This window comes from Bos javanicus, chromosome 26 (assembly GCF_032452875.1).
Source record: "Bos javanicus breed banteng chromosome 26, ARS-OSU_banteng_1.0, whole genome shotgun sequence".
Taxonomy (NCBI): domain Eukaryota; kingdom Metazoa; phylum Chordata; class Mammalia; order Artiodactyla; family Bovidae; genus Bos; species Bos javanicus.
The window spans coordinates 42,928,766-42,948,681 of NC_083893.1; the positions used below are offsets into that span (position 1 = coordinate 42,928,766).

A 19,916-nucleotide genomic window follows, 5' to 3' on the forward strand; every position below is an offset into this window, starting at 1 on the left:
TTGGAGATGTTGTCATCGAAACCCCTCCATTTTAGCCAAACTCAGCAGTTCAGAAACGGATGGTTTTCAAAGAGGTTAGAGAGGAGTTTGGAAACTTCTGTCTCCCAGCCCCCACAGGCGCCAAACATTTCATTTTGCCAGTGAGGGAGGAGACGCAAAGGGACACGTCCTGAAAACATGCACAGGCTCTCTCCCGAGAAGACGTGCCGTGTGCCGTGCTAAGTTGTGTCCGACCCTCCGCGAAAAGATGAGCACGTGATTCACAAAGCGCAGCGGTGGCCCCATGAGCCCTGCCTCCAGGGGCTCCGCGCTCCCCGCCCAGCCCGGCGCCCCTTCCCTCTGCACCCTGGCGCGCTGCTGCAGGGCTGCGGCCCGACTGCCAAGGCTCAGTCCTCCGGGAGTGGAAAACCAGATGAAGTTGAAGAGACAGGGAGGGGCCGGGTGAATACTTCTCACTGTGGAAACCAGAGGTCCAGCCCCTGGGCAGAGCCCCAGGCCAAGCCAGCTCTTGGGAAGGCTCCATCTCTCTCCCTGGTCTCTGGATGAACGTCCTCCAGCGGCCTCTACGCAGGCCTCTGTTCCTCCTCACCTTCATTTTCCTTCCCACACAGACCCCGCTGCCTCCTCAGCTGCCTCTTCATCCCCCCTCCTGATCTAGGGTCCAGCGCGTCTTGGAGATTCTCCCAACACGAACAGCCCTAAGCAGCCAAGCCTGCGACCTCAAGATTCCCAAATGTCTGCCCCTCTCCAGCCCCACTCCCTGACCCCAGTCATCACCTCGACTGCCCCCGTGGAGTCCCCAGATGGTCAGTGTCCTCCCCTTCCAAGTTTCTGTCTTTTCTGAAACCTCATCTCCCCCAGGGGCTCTGTGAACTTGATCTTAACTTCCAGGGAATCAGCCCTCTGGCTTGGACTCCTTCCTGACCAGCCCTGGATCTCAGCCTCACAACCCTTCACTCCTAACGCGCTTCGTCCTACCGGGTCCTGCGACGGCCTAGCCCCAGGGTATCAGTTGCACTGCCACCAACTCCACCACCCTCAAGTGGAGAAAGCATCAGTGGTGCCTAATGCATACGTGTGGGCTCCCCTAATGGCTCAGACGGTAAAGACTCTGTCTGCCATGCAGGAGACCCAGGTTTGATCCCTGGGAAGATCTCCTGGAGAGGGAATGGCTACCCACTCCAGTATTCTTGTCTGGAGAATTCCATGGACAGAGGAGCCTGGCGGGCTACAACTGAGTGACTAACACTGGGGAAATGCATGAATGCGTGCATGCTCAGTCTTGTCCGACTCTTTGCAACCCTATGGGCTGTAGCCCACCAGGCTCCTCTGTCCATGGGATTTCCCAGGCAAGAATATTGGAATGGGTTGCCATTCTCTTCTCCAGGGGATATTCCTGACCCAGGGATCGAACTCACATCTCCTGAGTTTCCTGCATGTGCAGGCAGACTCTTTACCACTGAGCCCATTACAATTCCCTGAGCTTGGGAGGCCAGCCAAGCCCTTTCTCTAATGGGACAGCGAAGCTCCCTGTCCTTACATCTCCAGTCCCTGAATCTGTCTCACTCACTGTCTGCAGAGGACCCGCCTCCTACTTCATCAAGAATAGAAAACCCTCCAGTGTGAAGGCTCTGAACCCACTTCAGCACTTACTTCCCGACTCCCCAGCTCTGTTCTCTCAGGACAGGTGGACTCCCTCCTTCCAGCTGAGCCTCTGCACCCCCATCAGCCCCACTGCTCACCACCACCCTCACCCCTCGGGGACCCGCTCCATCGGCCACCTGTCCTTCCCAGGACCACGGTGTGTCCAGGAAAAGAGCAGGCAACAGGCCTTTCCTTGAGCTTGTCTTCGTCTGGCTTGGGTACCCCACCTGCTCATTTTCTCCACCCTCAGAATTCTCGAAGGGGACGCTCACATTCAGAATATCAGCCAAGATTCTGCACCAACAGACTGAAAGCCAGCTTCTTCGGGCTGCGGCTGTCTTTCCTACCATCTCTGGGTTCTCAGCCATAAGCCATTCATCCTACTTAATTAGTGGAACTGCTTTTAAAAAATTCAGCCAACCAGACAAACTTTCCCCAGCCCTCACCTTACAAATCCATCAATCAAATGGCTGCTTCTCTTTAAGGACACATTTACAGACTCTCAAGAGAGGATGAGAATTATCCTGTTTATGAAATAAGTAAAGTCTAAACCATTTGGTTGTTTTAAATTGCCTGTATTTCGCCCAAGTCATTAGACGCATCTATTCACCTCAGGCAGAATAATTAACTTTTCAGTCACCATATTGGTTATAACTGCGACATTCACACATCTAATATACTTTCTGAAATCAGCAAAACAAAAATTGGCTTTTTCTAGCATACTAACATTCCACTAAACTGCAATGCAATGGGAAAGAATCATTTATATTGGTGAAAAATATAAGTTATTCAGTATCATGGAAACAATTATGTTTTATTACTTTCAAATAGCATGAATTATTTGAAAATTATCAAAACTAGAATCATATAGTTTTTCATCAACTTGGTTATGAGCTAGTCCCAGATCATGGCTAAGCATCACCATCCCCTGCATTGCCCTTCACATCTGAATCACAGGTCTGAGAACAGCGCCCCTCTTCCCATCCTACCAGCCTGGACTATGCCAATTCTAGTGGATCTGTCAACATATCAGGTTCTTCCAGGCTGAGAGCTCCCTGCAGGCAGGCCACTTCTTGTACAGAGTGTTCATATCAGAGTGCTCAATAAAGAGATGAGTGAAATCATAAACACATAAAGAGGAGGTCAGGAACAAATAAGATGATGGATGACCATTTTAAATACCAACCACAAAAGTTTTATGAATGAAAAATATTACAGAGTTCTGATATTAATACTCCAAGTTCCAGGAGTTGGTGATGGACAGGGATGCCTGGCGTGCTACAGTCCCTGGGGTCACAAAGAGTCGGACACGACTGAGCAACTGAACTGAACTAATACTCCAAAGTGCTTGTGCATTCTAACAATCAGATAGGCCCTATTTACAAATAACAACATCCGTTTGGCCAACCTGAAGGAGCCATCACCCCATTCTCCTTCCATTTCTAAAACATCACCAATCAAATGCAACACTCTGAATTAGTGGACGTTCTTCCTGTTTAATTGGAAGAAATCAGACTCTAACTCCAACTCTGCCATTGCTTGTTTTGGTCTGAGATCCACATCCGCCTGTTACCCGGCTGGAGTCAGGAAGAAGCAATCGGCGCTTGGAGGAGCTGGCAGGATTGTAACCTACAGAGAAGCTCCCTGTGTAGCATGCTTGTTACACAGCGATCCTCGGATGGATACATCCTCCAAGGACGCGCCTGTGAGAGGGCGAAGGCAGGGCCCGGCAGGCAACGCTCCCCCCTGCCAGAATCACAGGAAGCAGCTTCACCTCTCTGTATTTTTTCTTTGTTTTTGGTTTACTTATCTGTATTTATTTTTTTCTTTTTGGTTTATTTATTTATTTATAGCTGCCCTGAGTGTTTGTTGCTGCGTCCGGGCTTTCTCTAGCTGCGCCGAGTGGGGGCTGTGCTCCAGGTGAGGTGCGCAGGCTCCTCACTGCGGTGGTTTACCTCGTTGCAGAGCACCAGCTCTAGGGCGCTCAGGCTTCAGTAGTTGTGGCCATGGGCTTAGCTGCTCCGAGGCACGTGGGATCTTCCGGGACCAGGGCCTGAACCCGGATTCCTGCATTGGCAGGCAGATTCTTTACCAGAGGACCACTGGGGAAGTTCTGTCTGTGTTTTCTACATGTTTCCAAAAAAGACTTTATAAGAAGGAAGATCTGTGACTAAAAATAAGCTTGAAAACCACTGTTCTAGATAAACCCAAGGAGGTGCAAAGGGAAGAAAGTCCCATCTATTGAGCACTTATTATGTGCTGGGTAATTTTGAAACATCATTAACATAATTGCATTTAACTTTCACCACATCTTTATGAGCTAGACAGTAGTTAACCCATTTTAAAGAAGAGCATACTGAGGTTCAAAGAAGAAAAATCTCATAACCAGCAAGAGTCAGCCGTGATGTAATCCCAAAGCCACGCTGTTTCCCCTGCTTTCATCTCTAAAAATCCTCATCACCCCTCAACTAGACTTTCCACATCCCCTCCCCTCTCCCCTTACAATTTAAGCCTGCCCTCAGTCATTTTCACTCATAAATTAATTAACGCATCAGTATTCGGTGTGAATGGTTCTTTGCTAATTTGTTACTTCCTTACAGTGTTCATTACGAATCATTCATTGAGCATCTACCAGATGCCTGGTACTAGGCCAGGTCCCAGAGACACAGACTATCAAAGCATTGCCTCTATTGTGTCCATAGACTAGTAGGGAGAAATACGGAAACCAATAAACAAAAATATTAAAAGTCATATGATGACCACAGGGGAACAGCTCAAGGATAGCCTGGGAGAGGGAAAGAAAGATAACTACTGCCTTCTTTACCATGGGTATTTGCTGGTTTCTGTTGTCGGCAAGTTTTCTGCTCATAATAGAACACAGCTAATGCTTCCAGCATTACTCATGCCTCTGGGAGAAGGGGCTCAGGTACCAAAATGTACTCTTGACCATTTCCTCCTCACTCCTTAGTGCACAGTCCTATTCCAGGAGGTAAGATAAACTGAAACTCATTGGATTTCTTTTCATTGTCCTTGACTTGAAATACATTTAGACATTAAAAGACTGACTCTTAAAAGCAATTCTATCCCTTGCCCTCCCTCTAAATGTTCCTGTCCCGGGCCAAGTCAAAGAAAGATATTGTTCTACTGTAATTTCTTATTCACTCCAAACCCTCTTGTGTTTCCAGCTGAAATAGAATGTGAGCAGCACTCCTACCCAGCTCTTTCTTTCTGAGCCAATAATAAACCAACTACTGCATCTCTAATGATAGTGATTAGACAGCCTAATATCCAAGCATTAAGGTAAAGCCCTTACTCTCATCCCTACGGATCATCTCAAATCAGTCTTTCTTTCTGAGTTTCTATTCTCCCTGAGCAACTTGACTTTGCTTCTTCTAAATTCCTTGCCTTTTAAGAATCTACACAGTGAAAACAATAGTTATGGTAATAAGCCACTGATTGAGCAAAACACACACCGCAGAGCAAACATCAGCACAAATGAACACACACAGAAGTGTTACTGGAAGGTAAAGTGGATAAAATCTGATAGGCAAAGTAGCACAAATACATAACCCAACATCATCAAAATGCACAAATTATCCCTGCCCTGGAAATTTATTTGAAGGAAGTAATTCAAAGGAAGAAAAAAAGTATGTAAATGCTCTCCTGAAAATTGATGTGTGATAGCAGAAAATTGAGATGGTGAGTGAGGCAAAGCTGAGTAAATTATAGGCTATTAACAATGATCATTATGAAATCTGAGTCACAGCATGAAAATGTTATGGATACATTTTAAATTAAAAATAATAATCGCATAGGTAATATGATTACAAACATGTAGAAAAATTCTGTTTGCCTAAGGACACTGGAATCACCAGTAATGTTTCTAGACGTTGTTAGTGGTTACAGTCTTGTCTTTACAATAAAAAAAAGATTCAGACAAAAACAGGATGAGTCATTGCCTGACAACTGTCATCTAATAAGAAAGTCCCGTTTACAGTGACAATGAGAAGCATTTAAATGCCAGGTTCCCTTCTCTTATCCTGGTTTACTTATGAATGTTGACCTTTCTAGGAATTAAAATTAATCTAATCAACCAATGATAGATTTTATATGGCTGTCGGTTTATTTGTTGAGTCCTGTCTGACTCTTTGTGATCCTGTCCATGGGATTTTTCAGGCAAGAATACTAGAGTGGGTTGCCATTTCCTCCTCCAGGGGATCTTCCTGACCCAGGGATTGAACTCACGTCTCCTGTGTCTCCTGCATTGCAGATGGATTTTTTACCCGCTGAGCCATCAGGGAAGCCTGGTTGCCAACCAGTAGTCAGTAAAACCGAAAGGGGTCAAGACATGGGATTTGAGTGTGCAGACTGAGCAGGCAGAGGGCGCCAGGGCAGAATGATGCTTGGCTAACTAGGTGCACAGTTTCCCGATGTCTAAGTGTGGGGTGTTTGTGCTCCTGGCTTCTCAGTATAGAGACAGATGCTAGAGGAACTGAAAATTTCTTATTTAAATTCAGAAAACGCCCAGGGTCCTGCAGCCCCTCCTGACTCTCGCCCAGCCCCCAGTCTCCACACGTTTGCTCTGGACACAACTTGAGCCACAGAACAACCTCACAGATACTGTCCTGCCTCTGTCTCTACCAACAGCCCTGGGATGAAGTTGAAGGGTCTAGAATTTTTTTGTTTACTGTAGCAGAATATACATAACACAAAATGCATCACTTTAACCATTTGGAAGTGTGAAATTCTGTGACACCCTCACCACCATCCATCTCCAGAACTTTTCATCACCCTCAACTCAACTCTGTACCCATTAGGTAATAACGCCATTCCCCTCCCCTCCAGACCCTGGCAGCCACTGTTTCCTCTTCTTTCTGTCTCTATGACTTGACCTGCTCTAGGAACCTCAAGGAAGTGGCATCATGCAGTATTTGTCCTTCTGTGGTCTGGCTTATTGCCTTGAGCATAATGTCCTCAAAGTTCATGCATATTCTAGTGTGCGTCAGAAGCCCCTTCCTTTTTAAAGCTGAATAATATCCCGTTGTATATATCCACCATGAGACTGGGCTTCCCCGGTGGCTCAGTGGTAAAGAATCTGCCTGTGATGCAGGAGACACACAAGATGCAGGTTTGATCCCTGGGTTGGGAAGATCCCTGGACGAGGGCATAGCAACCACTCCAGTATTCTTGCTGGGAAAGTCCCACAGACAGAGGAGCTTGGTGGGCCACAAAGAGTCAGACATGACTGAAGTGATCGACCACAGCACAGCACCATGAGACGAAGCATTGTAAGGGACTACAGCCCACCTCTCTGGGGATTACCATTCTTACTGACCCAGCCCTGATCTCAAGCTCCGTTCTGAGCAATGGGATTCCATCTTATTCTCACTGGTTCATCCTTCAATTCTCCTCCTCCTCTAGAAGTTCTTTATTCGGGAACTTGCCTGTGCTTCCTCTTTCTTCCCAGGATCGAGAAGATTCATTCCTTCCACCACAGGACAGTGGGTGGAGGCAGCTACCGGTTGCTCACTGAACATCTGCTCAGCCCACCTGTCAGGGCACCAGTGACTCACCCCACATCCAGGAAGGCAGCTACTTGCCAAAGAGTACCTTTGCCTCCTCAGTCTAACCTGCGGATCCCTCTCTCTGCTCCTGTGCTGGGGAAGATGTTGACCAAAAGATGCAGCTTCCCAAGGTGTCTACAGCAAGGCCAGCCTCCCATCTTCCCTGTAACCTTCCCTTCTATTGCCGGTCACCAGATTCTTCTCTGCGACTTCCCTGACTCTGTCTGAACCCTAGAACTTCAGACCCATGGCCCAGAGCCTAAGCACGGGTCCAGCCACACTTACAGCCAGAGTGAGTTCCTCCCTTGAGTGATGACACCTGTGAACTTGGTCAGTCGTCTGGCGTCCACTTCAATCCACTGGTGGAGGTCATTCCTCCCCGCGCACCATGCCCCATCATAAAAATCATTTTCATTAATGCCCGCCTGAAAAGAAAGAGAGGGGTGTTCTTCAATACTACATATAAAACAGACAACCAACGCGGCCCTACTGTGTAGCACAGGGGACGATGCCCAGTACCTCGCAATAATCTATAAGGGAAAAGAATCTGAAAAAGCTATATCTGAAAAGATGGAGCTGAATCACTTTGCTGTACACCTGAAACTAACACAACATTGTCAATCAATATACTTAAAAAATGGAGAGGGACATGGCAACCCACTCCAGTGTTCTTGCCAGGAGGAATCTCAAGGACAGAAGAGCCTGGCAGGCTACAGTGGTAAACAGACAGACATCGAGTCATAAAGAGTCAGACACGACTGAGTGACTGAACACACACACAGATACTTTTTAAAAAAAGAAAAGGGAGGGCATTCTTCAGAAAGACCCAGAATATACTCAAAGAAAATGTAGACAAGTTTTTTTGTGACATTTCTAGGAAGGTAGGTGGGAGGGATAGAAGAGAATGAGGAAGTAGATAAAGAAAAAAGTCACTGTGCTCTGAACTCTTAATTCCAAATCATAAAAATGAGCTGCTTGTTATTAACAAGTTGGAAATATTTCAATATGATAAGTCCTCCTCTTGCCCAGTGTGAAAAATGAAATTTAATGAGTTCTCCTGTTACTCATTCATCCAATAGACACAGAGTGTCTCCTACGTACCAGCCTACACACGCCAGGTGCTGGGAGCACAAAGGTGAATCGTTCCCTCCTGGAACCTCAAGATCCAGGCAGGAAGAAAGACATGAAAATAGATAAGTGAGAACACAATAGGGCAGGTGTTATTTCAGGAATAGGAACAAACTGCTTTGGGAGTGTTCAAGGACAGCACAGTTAACTTGAGCTGGGGAAGATGATGGACAGAAAGCCCCTAGGCAGAGGAGATATTTGAACCGGATGTTAAAGGTTAGGTTTATCTAGTGAAATTTACTTATTAGCATTTAAGCCATTTGATGGGTCTGAGTATCAGTTGCTTTTGCCACCAGGGATTCTCCTGATCTGAATTTACAATGTGGATGAATTTCTGTTCTAGAATTTTCCCTATGTTATCCCCATTTGAAGAGACAACTCCCTGATGTTTAAAAAAAAAAAAAAAGACAAAGGAGTCAGGGGAAACTTCCTAATTTACTAAGACCCTTTCTGCATTAATCTCATTTTCCGATGCCTATTTCACAAGTACATAATCATATGAGAAAAAGTCTGAATGATACTCAAGAGATGAAAATGACAGGCCAGTCCATCTTCCCTACCTCTGAGCACTTTTCAACTCAAATTCTGTCACCCTTATTTTAATGGCCAACAGTGATGTGGAACTCAGACCCCAGCAATAGCAGAGGAACAGCTTGGCAAGGGGTCCTATTGACAGAACTCATCCAGCACTGCACTGGATAACACAAACCTTGTATCAGGACCAACACAGAGTATGCATTCCCAGTCCACTCCTGGAACAATCCTGAAACAGCTCTGAGAGCAAATGTTGGAACACTAATGTACCATGGTCATCTACTCTCGCCTGGGAAATTCCATGAACAGAGGAGCCTGGCAGGCTATATCCATGGGGTCAAAGAGAGTCAGACACCAGTGAGCAACTGAGCACCAGATGCTCTTTTAAAAGCACACCCATCTCAAATGAAGGTGAATAAAATGGCTGTTAGTCAACATTCTCCAGAAACCCACTCTCTCAGTTAACCAGCACCTCTGTGTCTGAAGGCACACAGGGTGTCTATAATAAGGACCTAGAGGTGCTGCAAGATTGTGCCTTCCAGAGCCACCAAAGAAAAGCTCAATTTTGCAAGTGTGCATGACTTGTTCTACCTGTGCTTCAGTGAGTTTTGTTAAAGCAATGCCGACTTTTAAATATAATGTGTCATTTCCCAGGACTGCCGGTCATCAGGGAGATCACCAACCCTGTCTGAAGGCTATAATTACACAATTGTTCCCTTTCTTCATCTATGGCACTTATCCCCCCAAAAGAAGAGACCTGCAACCCATTAATGACTTACAGTATCACAATTCATCTTCTTTCAAGAAACCATAATATACACTGAGTTTTGGTTGAGGTTCCTCTCTTCTTGTAAACCACCCATGAGACTGGTGCTTAGAACAGTTTCATTTATTTATTGAAATTAACCTTCACCTTGCCTCTGCTATTTGCCAAGTTGTGGTCCAGGCAGAAGGAATACAAAGGTAGACAACATGGGGTCAGACCTGCCTTCCCAGAACTCAGAACAGGCAGATGGACTAAAGTCCCCTCACGGCATCTTCTGGTGTTAGCATCTCACGATCAACCACTGCACAGCGGGCTGATTAAGAGCTTGTGCTCTGAAGCCCTAGCTGGGTGTCACTCTCAGGTCTGCAACCTTCATACGGTACAAGTTCAGGCAATTTGCCTAAATTGCTCTGTGCCTCGGTTTCCCCATCTGCTCAAGTGAGAGCAATGCTCATTTCTCCCTTAGGATGCTAACTGTGCTTTCAACAGGGGCTGGCACTTGGTTAACATGAATGCCAAAAGAACTGAACACTCAGCTAACACTAGTTATCAGTACATCTGGGCTTCCCTGCTGGCTCAGGGGTAAAGAATCCACCTGCCAAGCAGGAGACACGGTTCGATCCCTGGGTCGGGAAGATCTCATGGAGAAGGAAATGGCGACCCGCTCCAGTCTTCTTGCCAAGATAATTCCACCAACAGAGCAGACTGCCTGGCACGGGCTACAGTCCATGGGGTCTCGAAGAGTCAGACACAATTTAGCGACTAAACAACAACAAATCAGTACATCTAAAACAATGAATATTTGGTAAATCGTGAAAATATGGATGTTTTAAGAATTAGTTCACATTTGGAAAAGTCTAGGGAATTGCAACACTACTCCAGTCAACTGGTGTCATGGTGTTTACAACATCAAATATCCAGGAAAGAATCATAAAATCTGAAAACAGAGGAGGTCCACTGTCTACAGTTCTCAGCAGGAGGCCACGTTGCCTCCCCCACGGGATATCCGGCAATGCTTGCAGCCGTGTTTGGCTGTGACAACGGGGGGCAGCGTGTGCAACTGGCAACGACAGACAGAGGCCAGGAATGCTGGGAAACATTCTACAAGCCGTGGGACAGCCCGGCCACAAAGAGCTGCCCAGCCCCAGACGTGGATCGTGCAGAGCTTAAGCATGCCAGCTCCTGGGCTAAGCACACAAGAAAGAGCTGCCATACAGCTCGAGATGTTTACCCCTCCAAGATCATGAAAGCTTGGAGCAGCTGTCCTCATGCCATTCAACCAAAGCCTGCTGTCTGAGAGCTGACATTTGATTTCCTGTTCCTGGTTTTGCTAGCCTGGATATCCTGCTTCTGCTGCCAATCTCAGCTCTTCCTAAGCACACCAGACAGTCAATTAAGTGTAATAAGGTGTCAGGGGATTGAAGAGCCCTGCGCGAAGCTGACCCTTTGGGACATGACAGTCACCTCTGCAAAATCAATTATAAATTGATAAAGCAAGAGTCCAGGAGAATTCAATGCAAGAGGAGGTACCAGTCTCAGAGATGTCACCAAATTACACCAGAGGGCCAAAAATGATATCAGTAACATGTCTGAGAAACCAAGAAACATTCATCCCTTTTTGTTTAATAATGAAGAGAAGTACTTCATCAATTTTGGAGAAATTTAAGTCAGAAATTGTTGAAATGGAAGGTTTGATTCCTTAAACTTTAAGGAAGCTAGTCTTCAAAATACCACTTACATAGAATGACTGTTTATTCTAGAGTACCAAATAAATTAGGAATTAATGTAATTTTCTCAAGGCAATTTTTATATGCATCATTTTTTCCCTTAAAAATCCCTATCAAGACATCTAATTGATGAAAGATTTTGCTTAAGATAAAAGGGGGAATTATTAATTCCATAACAAAGAGAAAACCTGACACTCTCCATTTAAGATCAATCAAATGGGAATTGTCTATTTCAAAATGATGGAGTAAATACGTTGGTTTCTCCAGGTTCTTCTCTCACAAGTTCCCCTAAACAAAGAAAACAAGATAAAGAAACACAACTTTGACCACTGATAGAACTAGGAGATGTTTATAAAACTCAGATCACAATATATGAAGATAGAAATGAGATGAAGGGCTCTTGAATAACTCAGTAAGAGAAGAAAGTGCTAACTTCCAAGGGACACACCAATGGGAAGTAAGCCACACAGAATTTAAGAAAGCTCAAAAACTGGATTCTTAGATATCTTGAAAGGTGAGAGTGAGAGAGGACTAAAAACGGGGAATTGATTCAAAATGTAAATCAAAAAAAATTAGATTCTCACATCTGCCCCACCACCCCAGCCTTCAGCTCAGTTCAGTTGCTCAGTCATGTCCAGCTCTTTGCGACCCCATGGACTGCAGCACGCCAGGCATCCCTGTCCATCACCAACTCCCGCAGTTTACTCAAACTCATGTCCATTGTGTTGGTGATGCCATACAACCATCAGGGGATCTCATCCCCTGTTCTCCCCTTCTCCTCCCACCTTGAATCTTTCCCAGCATCAGGGTCTCTTCCATTGAGTCAGTTCTTCACATCAAGTGGCCAAAGTATTGGAGTTTCAGCTTCAACATCAGTCCTTCCAACGAACACCCAGGACTGATCTCCTTTAGGATGGACTGGTTGGATCTCCCTGCAGTCCCTGGGACTCTCAAGAGTCTTCTCCAATACCACAGTTCAAAAGCATCAATTCTTCGGCACTCAGCTTTCTTTATAGTCCAACTCTCACATCCATACATGACTACTGGAAAAACTATAGCTTTGACTAGATGGACCTTTGTTGGCAAAGTAATGTCTCTACTTTTGAATATGCTGTTTAGGTTGGTCATAGCTTTTTTTCCAAGGAGCAAGTGTCTTTTAATTTCATGGCTGCAGTCACCATCTGTACTGATTTTGGAGCCCCCAAAATAAAGTCTCTCACTGTTTCATTGTTTCCCCATCTATTTGCCATGAAGTGATGAGACCTGATGCCATGATCTCAGCTTTCTGAATGCTGAATTTTAAGCCAACTTTTTCACTCTCCTCTTTCAATTTCTTCAATTTAAGTCTGAATTTGGCAAGAAGGAGTTCATGATTTGAGCCATAGTCAGCTCCTGGTCTTGTTTTTGCCGACTGTATAGAGCTTCTCCATCTTTGGCTGCAAAGAATATAATCAATCTGATTTCTATATTGACCATCTGGTGATGTCCATGTGTACAGTCTTCTCTTCTGCAAAAACTTGATTGTTTTTTCTCTTAAAAAAAGGCAACCAGAGAGACTAGATTTGAAAACCCTGGACACAGAGGAGGGAAGATATGATAGACAAGTACAGGCAATTCAGTGGAAATCATCAGCATAGTGAAGCGTGAGATGACCCACCTCTGTTTCTCCATGCAATTCTAGAACACAATGCAGCCAAGTGTAGAACAAACAAAAAATAAATAAGCTAAAAATATACTGGAGAACAGGAAAAAACCTCAAAGACACTATAATTATGATCCCTTGAAAGAGAAGATCTTGTTTGCATGAATCAAAAATAGGATAGTCTTAGGGAGGAAATAGTAGTACACAAGAAAGAACTCTTGGAATGTGAAAATTCCAGTAACAATAACCATACCAGAAAAAGAAGAAGGGCAGAGTGTAAAGTCAGAGATTTTTTTTTCCAGAGGAAGAAATTGCAAAAAACTATTATACGAAAATGTCCCAAATCGCTATGGCTTAAGTCTCCAAAGAACTAAGAATATGGGACAATGATTCAAATAAGAACCACACCAAAGGATATCATTGTGAGCTTTAAAATATCAGAAATAAAGAGAAGATTCTAAAAGTTTTCAAAGAGGAAACAATAAAACAGAGAGGGGAAGGGAAAATTGGGAGATTGGGACTGATATATATACACTACTATAATATACATAAAACTGGTAACTAATAAGAACCTACTGTACAGCGCAAGGAACTCTACTCAATACTCTGTAATGACCTTTATGAATCTAAAAAAAAAAGACTGGATATATGTATATGTATAACTGATTCACTTTGATGTACAGTAGAAGCTAACACAACATTGTAAATCAACTGTACTCCAAGAACAATTAATTTTAAAAAACAAAACAAAATAAAAGATTAAGAAGAGTACCAGAATTCTTAATAACAACATCTGAAGCTAAAAGAATAAAGAGATAACAACTCCAAAATTCTGAAAGCAAAGATTTTCCAACTTGGAATTTTATACATAGACTATTGATCACAAAAAAACGGTGTTCAGATTCACAGATCCCCCCAAAATTTCTCTCGTACCGTTTCCATGAAGCTACTAGAGGATATGCTCCACATAAATGAAGCAGAACACCAAAAAGAGGAAGTCAGATTGAGAAATCAAAGGTTCCAAAACAGTATGATGGTGAAGAAATCCCAAGATACAAGTGATGCAGAAGATCCAGAAACACAGCAGGTCAAAGGGCTCCTGAAAGGATGTCTACAGAAACACAAAAAGCAAAAGTCACACTCAAAATGGCTGAGCAGATCTGACCTAACAGAAAGTTACACTGAAGGCTGTTTTACAGACCCAGACTATTGCCGGGTGTGGGATGGTTTTTTAAAACATGAGCATTTCCAGGAAAACAAAAAGTCGTCAAAAATTATATAATGGGAATTAATTCTTGACTTAAAACTACAATAATTCTTGGCTCAGTAGTAAGCAGTATTTATAGTCATAACAATGAAAACCTCCAATGTAGGTTTTTGTCCAAAAGCTGAGATACAATTTTGTTGGAAAGATTAAATAGGGATGATTAGAAATGAGCTGAAATCATCATCTTCCATAATAAAGATTCAAATGATAAAGTCCAAAATTTATAAATCAGTATATATCAATACATGCACATTATTTAGAAATTAAGATTGAAATTCCCAAAGAAACAAGTGGAAAAAGTCTGGAAGTAGTTGCCCCATCACAGCATTTGATGGGGGTCAGGGAGTAGGGTGGAATGCGGAATGCCTCTACAGGGACCATCGCTTTGTTTTTATTTTTGTCTCTTCCAACTTTATTAGGACTAATCAACAGATATAATTGTACATATGTACAACTTGATTATTTGATAGGCATATACATTACAGAAGGATTACCAAGATCAAGATAATTAATACAGCCATCACCTCAAGTGTTAGCTCTTTTGTTTGTGTGTGTGGTGAGAATGCTTAAGATATATTCCTCAACAACTTTCAAGTATTACACAATACTGTATTATTGTTATTATTAACTATAATCACCATGCTATATATTAGATCCTTTGAACTTACTCTTCTTATAACTCAAAGTATATACTGTTTAACCTACATCTCCCCATTTCCTCTCCTGCTCAGCCCCTGGCAACAACCATTCTATTGTTTATCTGATATAATCCTTTAATGTTTTGATTTCTTTAACTACTTGCTTATAAAACTGACTAAAATAAAAGGAAAGGAAAGGAGATGCACAAATACAGTTCAGCTCAGTAGTGTCCGACTCTTTGCAACCCCATGGACTGTAGCACGCCAGGCTTCCCTGTCCATCACCAACTCTCAAAGCTTGCTCAAATTCATGTCCATCGAGTCGGTGATGCCATCCAACCATCTCATCCTCTGACATCCCCTTCTTCTCCTGCCTTCAATTTTTCCCAGCATCAGAGTCTTTTCAAATGAGTCAGTTCCTCATATCAGGGGGCCAAAGTTTTGGAGTTTCAGCTTCAGCATCAGTCCTTCCAATGAAAATTCAGGACTGGTTTCCTTTAGGATTGATTGCTTTGATCTCCTTTCAGTCCAAGGGACTCTCAAGAGTCTTCTCCAACACCACAGTTCAAAAGCATTAATTCTTCAGCACTCAGCTTTCTTTACAGTCCAGCTCTCACATCCGTACATGACTACTGGAAAAACCATAGCCTTGACTAGACGGACCTTTGTTGGCAAAGTAATGTCTCTGCTTTTTAATATGCTGTCTAGGTTGGTCATAGCTTTTCTTCCAAGGAGCAAGCATCTTTTAATTTCGAAGACGAATATGGACAAATGCACAAATATGATATACAGCCTACTTTTTAAACTATGCTTTAATTTTCTAGGTGTCTACATGAGCACCCACTATGTGCTAGGTACTATGCAATTTGCTTTATGGCATATATAGAAAACTGTGCATCTCAAAATCACTCTGCTGTCATGAAACCATTAATCTGCACTGTATATACTTCATGATCATGGGCTGCCTCAGTACAGAAACATCTGGAAGCAAATTAAAAAGTTATATCCAAGTGAGTGTAACAATTTAGCAATTCAGCAATTCCCAGATAATTGACCCAGCTGCCACTTTGTAAACATAACCCAGGGCTATTTGGACTGAAACAGAATAAAGTAATAGTTCTTTTAAAATCTTTAAAAAAAAAATTCTTAGAAACAGAGGCTGAAACTTTATAGTTACCAACAAGTTCCCCTTTTGGAGGCAGTGATTACCTAAAAATGTTAGCTGTGATATCTGATTAATATAGGTAAGTAACTATTCTCCCAAAAGAGGCCATAATGCTCTCTGAATATCCACCTTTGGTAAACCTCTGTGATAAACTTTTGATAGACACATAACACTGCCTGGGTGCCAATCAGCTGATCCTTTCGCAAATAAGCAGAGCTTCCTGCTGCTTCAGACCTTAATCATCAGTGTTATTGTTGTTCAGTCACTAAGTCGTGTCTGACTCTTTGCAACCCCATGGACTGCAGTACACCAGGCTTCCCGGTCCTTCATTATCTCCCAGTTTGCTCAAATTCATGTCCATTGAGTGGGTGACGCTATCTAACCATCTCATCCTCTGCTGCCTCCGTCTCCTTTTACCTTCAGTCTTTCCCAGCATCAGAGTCTTTTCCAGTGAGTCAGCTCTTTGCATCAGGTAGCCAAAGTACTGGAGCTTCAGCTTGAGCATCAGTCCTTCCAATGAGTATTCAGGGTTGATTTCCTTTAGGATTGACTAGTTTGATCTCCTTGCAGTCCAAGGGATTCTGAAGAGTCTTCTCCATCACTACAATTTGAAAGCATCAATTCTTCAGCGATAAGCCTTCTTTATGGTCCAACTCTCACATATGTACATGACTAATGGAAAAACCATAGCTTTGACTATATGGACCTTTGTTGGCAAAGAAATGCCTCTGCTTTTTAGGTTTAGTACTTTGGCCACCTCATGTGAAGAGTTGACTCATTGGAAAAGACCCTGATGCTGGGAGGGATTGGGGGTAGGAGGAGAAGGGGATGACAGAGAATGAGATGGCTGGATGGCATCACTGACTCGATGGACATGAGTTTGGGTAAACTCCGGGAGTTGGTGATGAGCAGGGAGGCCTGGCGTGCTGCGATTCATGGGGTCGCAAAGAGTCAGACACGACTGAGCGACTGAACTGAACTGATCTAGGTTTAGTATAGCTTTCCTTCCAAGAAGTAAGCATCTTTTAATTTCATGGCTACAGTCACCCTCAGCAGTGATTTTGGTGCCCAAGAAAATAAAATCTGTCTTTTCTTCCAATTTTTCCCCTTCCATTTGCCATGAAGTGATGGGACTGGATGCCACGATCTTAGTTTTTTTAATGTTGAGTTTTAAGCCAACTTTTTCACTCTCCTCTTTCATTTTCTTCAAGAGGCTCTTTAGTTCCTCTTCAATTTCTGCCACTAGAATGGTGTCATCTGCATATCTGAAGTTGTTGATATTTCTCTTGGCAATCTTGATTCCAGCTTGTGATTCATCCAGCCCAGCATTTCGCATGATATATTCTGCATAGAAGTTAAATAAGCAGGGTGACAATATACAGCCTCATACTCCTTTTCCAATTTTGCACCAGTCCATTGTTCCACGTAAGGTTCTAACTGTGGCTGCTTGACCCACATACAGGCTTCTCAGAAGACAGGTAAGCTGGTCTGGTATTCCCATCTCTTTAAGAATGTTCAACAGTTTTTGTGATCCACACAGTCAAAGGCTTTTGCATAGTCAATGAAGCAGAAGCAAATGTTTTTCTGGAATTTCCTTGCTTTCTCTATGGTCCAAAGAATGTTGGCAGTCTGATCTCCAGTCCTCTGTCTTTTCCAAACCCAGCTTGTACACCTGAAAGTTCTCGGTTCATATATACAAGCTCATCTTCAGGTGTCATGTGTTTTTGCCTTTTCATAATGTTCACGGGGTTCTTAAGGCAAGAACACGGAGTGGTTTGCCATCCCCTCCTTCAGCGGACCACGTTTTGTCAGAACTCCTCGCTATGACCTGTCTGTCTTGAGTGGCCCTGGATGTCATGGCTCATACCTTCAGTGAATTATGCAAACCTCTTCGCCACAACAAGTCTGTGATCCATGAAGGGGTAATAATCAATAAAGTTGATTAAAATGAAATACTTATTGCTTTTAAATCCATTTTTAAACCCAAAATCCATTTTTTAAAAATGTCTTGCACTAACTAAGGAAAACAATAAATATCTCAAGTTTGAAATGAAAAATGATTGAAACAAAATCTATCAGGGAGTTCCCTGATACAACTAAGAATCCACAAGCCAAAACAAAAGATCCTGCATGCCACAGTGAAGATCAAAGGCCCTACATCTTGTGCAGCCAAATAAATAAATTTTTTTTTCTAATTTTACTAAGTGCACTCATCCAGGTACCCACACCCAGATCTAAATGTAGAACATGACCAGCATCCCCAAAGTTCCCACCGGTGGCCCCACCCAGGCATTATCTTTCCCCTAACATAACCATTGTTCTGACATCCATCTGCCTGGACTGATTTTCCTGTTTTCTTTTTTCTATAAATGGAACTTTCTGTGACAACTCTTTTGTGCCTGGCTCCTTTTGCTCACTGTGGTATCTGTGAGATTCATCCATATTATTACAGGTAGCAGTAACTTATTCCTTTTCACTGCTGTATAGTATTCCACTGTACACATATACAAATGACTTATCCATCATACTGTCTGATGGACATGGGGATTACTACCATATTGGGAGTATCATGAATAACAATGCTATGAACCTATCTGTACATGTTTTTTGTACATATATGAATGCATTTCTTTTAGGCGTAAGAAAGAATTTGTTAGATTAACAGGTACAAGAATGTTGAGTTCAGTAGATACTGCCAAACAGGTTCCAAAGGTTGTGCTATTTCATGATCCCAGCACTATATAAAATTTTCTATTGCTCCGTAGCTTTGCCCACACTTAATATTGTTCTTTTTTTTTTTTTTTTTTTAAGACATTCTGGTGCCTACATATCATTGCGATTTTAATCTGTATTTACTTAATGACTAACGATAAAGAGCACTTTCTTAGGTTTATTGGCCATGATATTGCTCCATAAGCACAGCACAGGTCCAGTCACACTGGCTTTGCTTTAGTTCTTCAAATATAACATGTTCCCTCCACCATGGGGCCTTTGCACACACTGTTCCCTTCAACTGGGAATTCTCTCCTGTCCCCTCTGTCAACTCTTTGTCTGATAAACTCTTAACTTTTAATCCTGCTTCAAACCTTGTAGCCCATCCTCAGGAAAGTGTTCCAGATCTCCAGATTGAGGCAGGTTCGTTGGATATAGAAAACCATGGTGTTATGGGTTGGATTATATCCTCCAAAAACATAGGTTCAATCTCTTATCCCTGGAACCTCAGAAGGTGATATTATTTGGGAACAGAGTTGTTGCAGATGAAATTAGCAGATGAAGATGAGGGCCTAAACCTGATGGCTGGTGTCTTTGGAAGAAGGGGAATTCTGGTTACAGAGACAGACACACTGAGATGAGAGATGATGTAGGAGGGAGACCGCCTGTGACCACAGAGGCAGAGACTGGAGAGATGCCACTACAAGCCAGGAACACCCATCCTGGGATGCCTGAGGACTGGCAGCTGGAAGAGGCAAGGGAAGATCCTCTACTAGTAGCTTAAGAGGGAGCTCAGACCTAAAAGCACTTTGATTTCAGACTTCCAGCCTCTGGAATTGTGAGAGAATAAATTCTTGTTGCTTTACGCTGTTTGTGACACTTTGCTATGGAAGCCCCCAGAACTAATGTACCTGGTCCTCTCCTTCTGTGCATTCATCACAGATTTCCACTGGGCAATCTCACCCATGAGATTTTTTTCAAAATAATTTCATTTCCCCATTTCATGACCCAAGGCCAAAATAACACTGGAGGAGGCATCCTGGACTCCTCTTTTTCTCTCTCGCACCCAAACCTCATTCTCCTCCTCGTCAGAAAAGCCTGCTTTCAAAATATCCAAAACCCAACCACT

General features: G+C 43.2%; 1 protein-coding gene across 3 annotated transcripts in view; it reads right to left on the reverse strand.

Moving 5' to 3' along the window:
* CPXM2 (carboxypeptidase X, M14 family member 2) overlaps window positions 1–19,916 on the reverse strand; it is a 136,619-nt gene that overhangs the window by 74,477 nt on the left and 42,226 nt on the right. For all 3 annotated transcript variants that reach the window (XM_061403800.1, XM_061403799.1, XM_061403801.1), the window contains one exon: window positions 7,494–7,633. In XM_061403800.1, coding sequence (XP_061259784.1) covers window positions 7,494–7,633 — 140 coding nt within the window. The remainder of the gene's footprint in view (window positions 1–7,493; window positions 7,634–19,916) is intronic.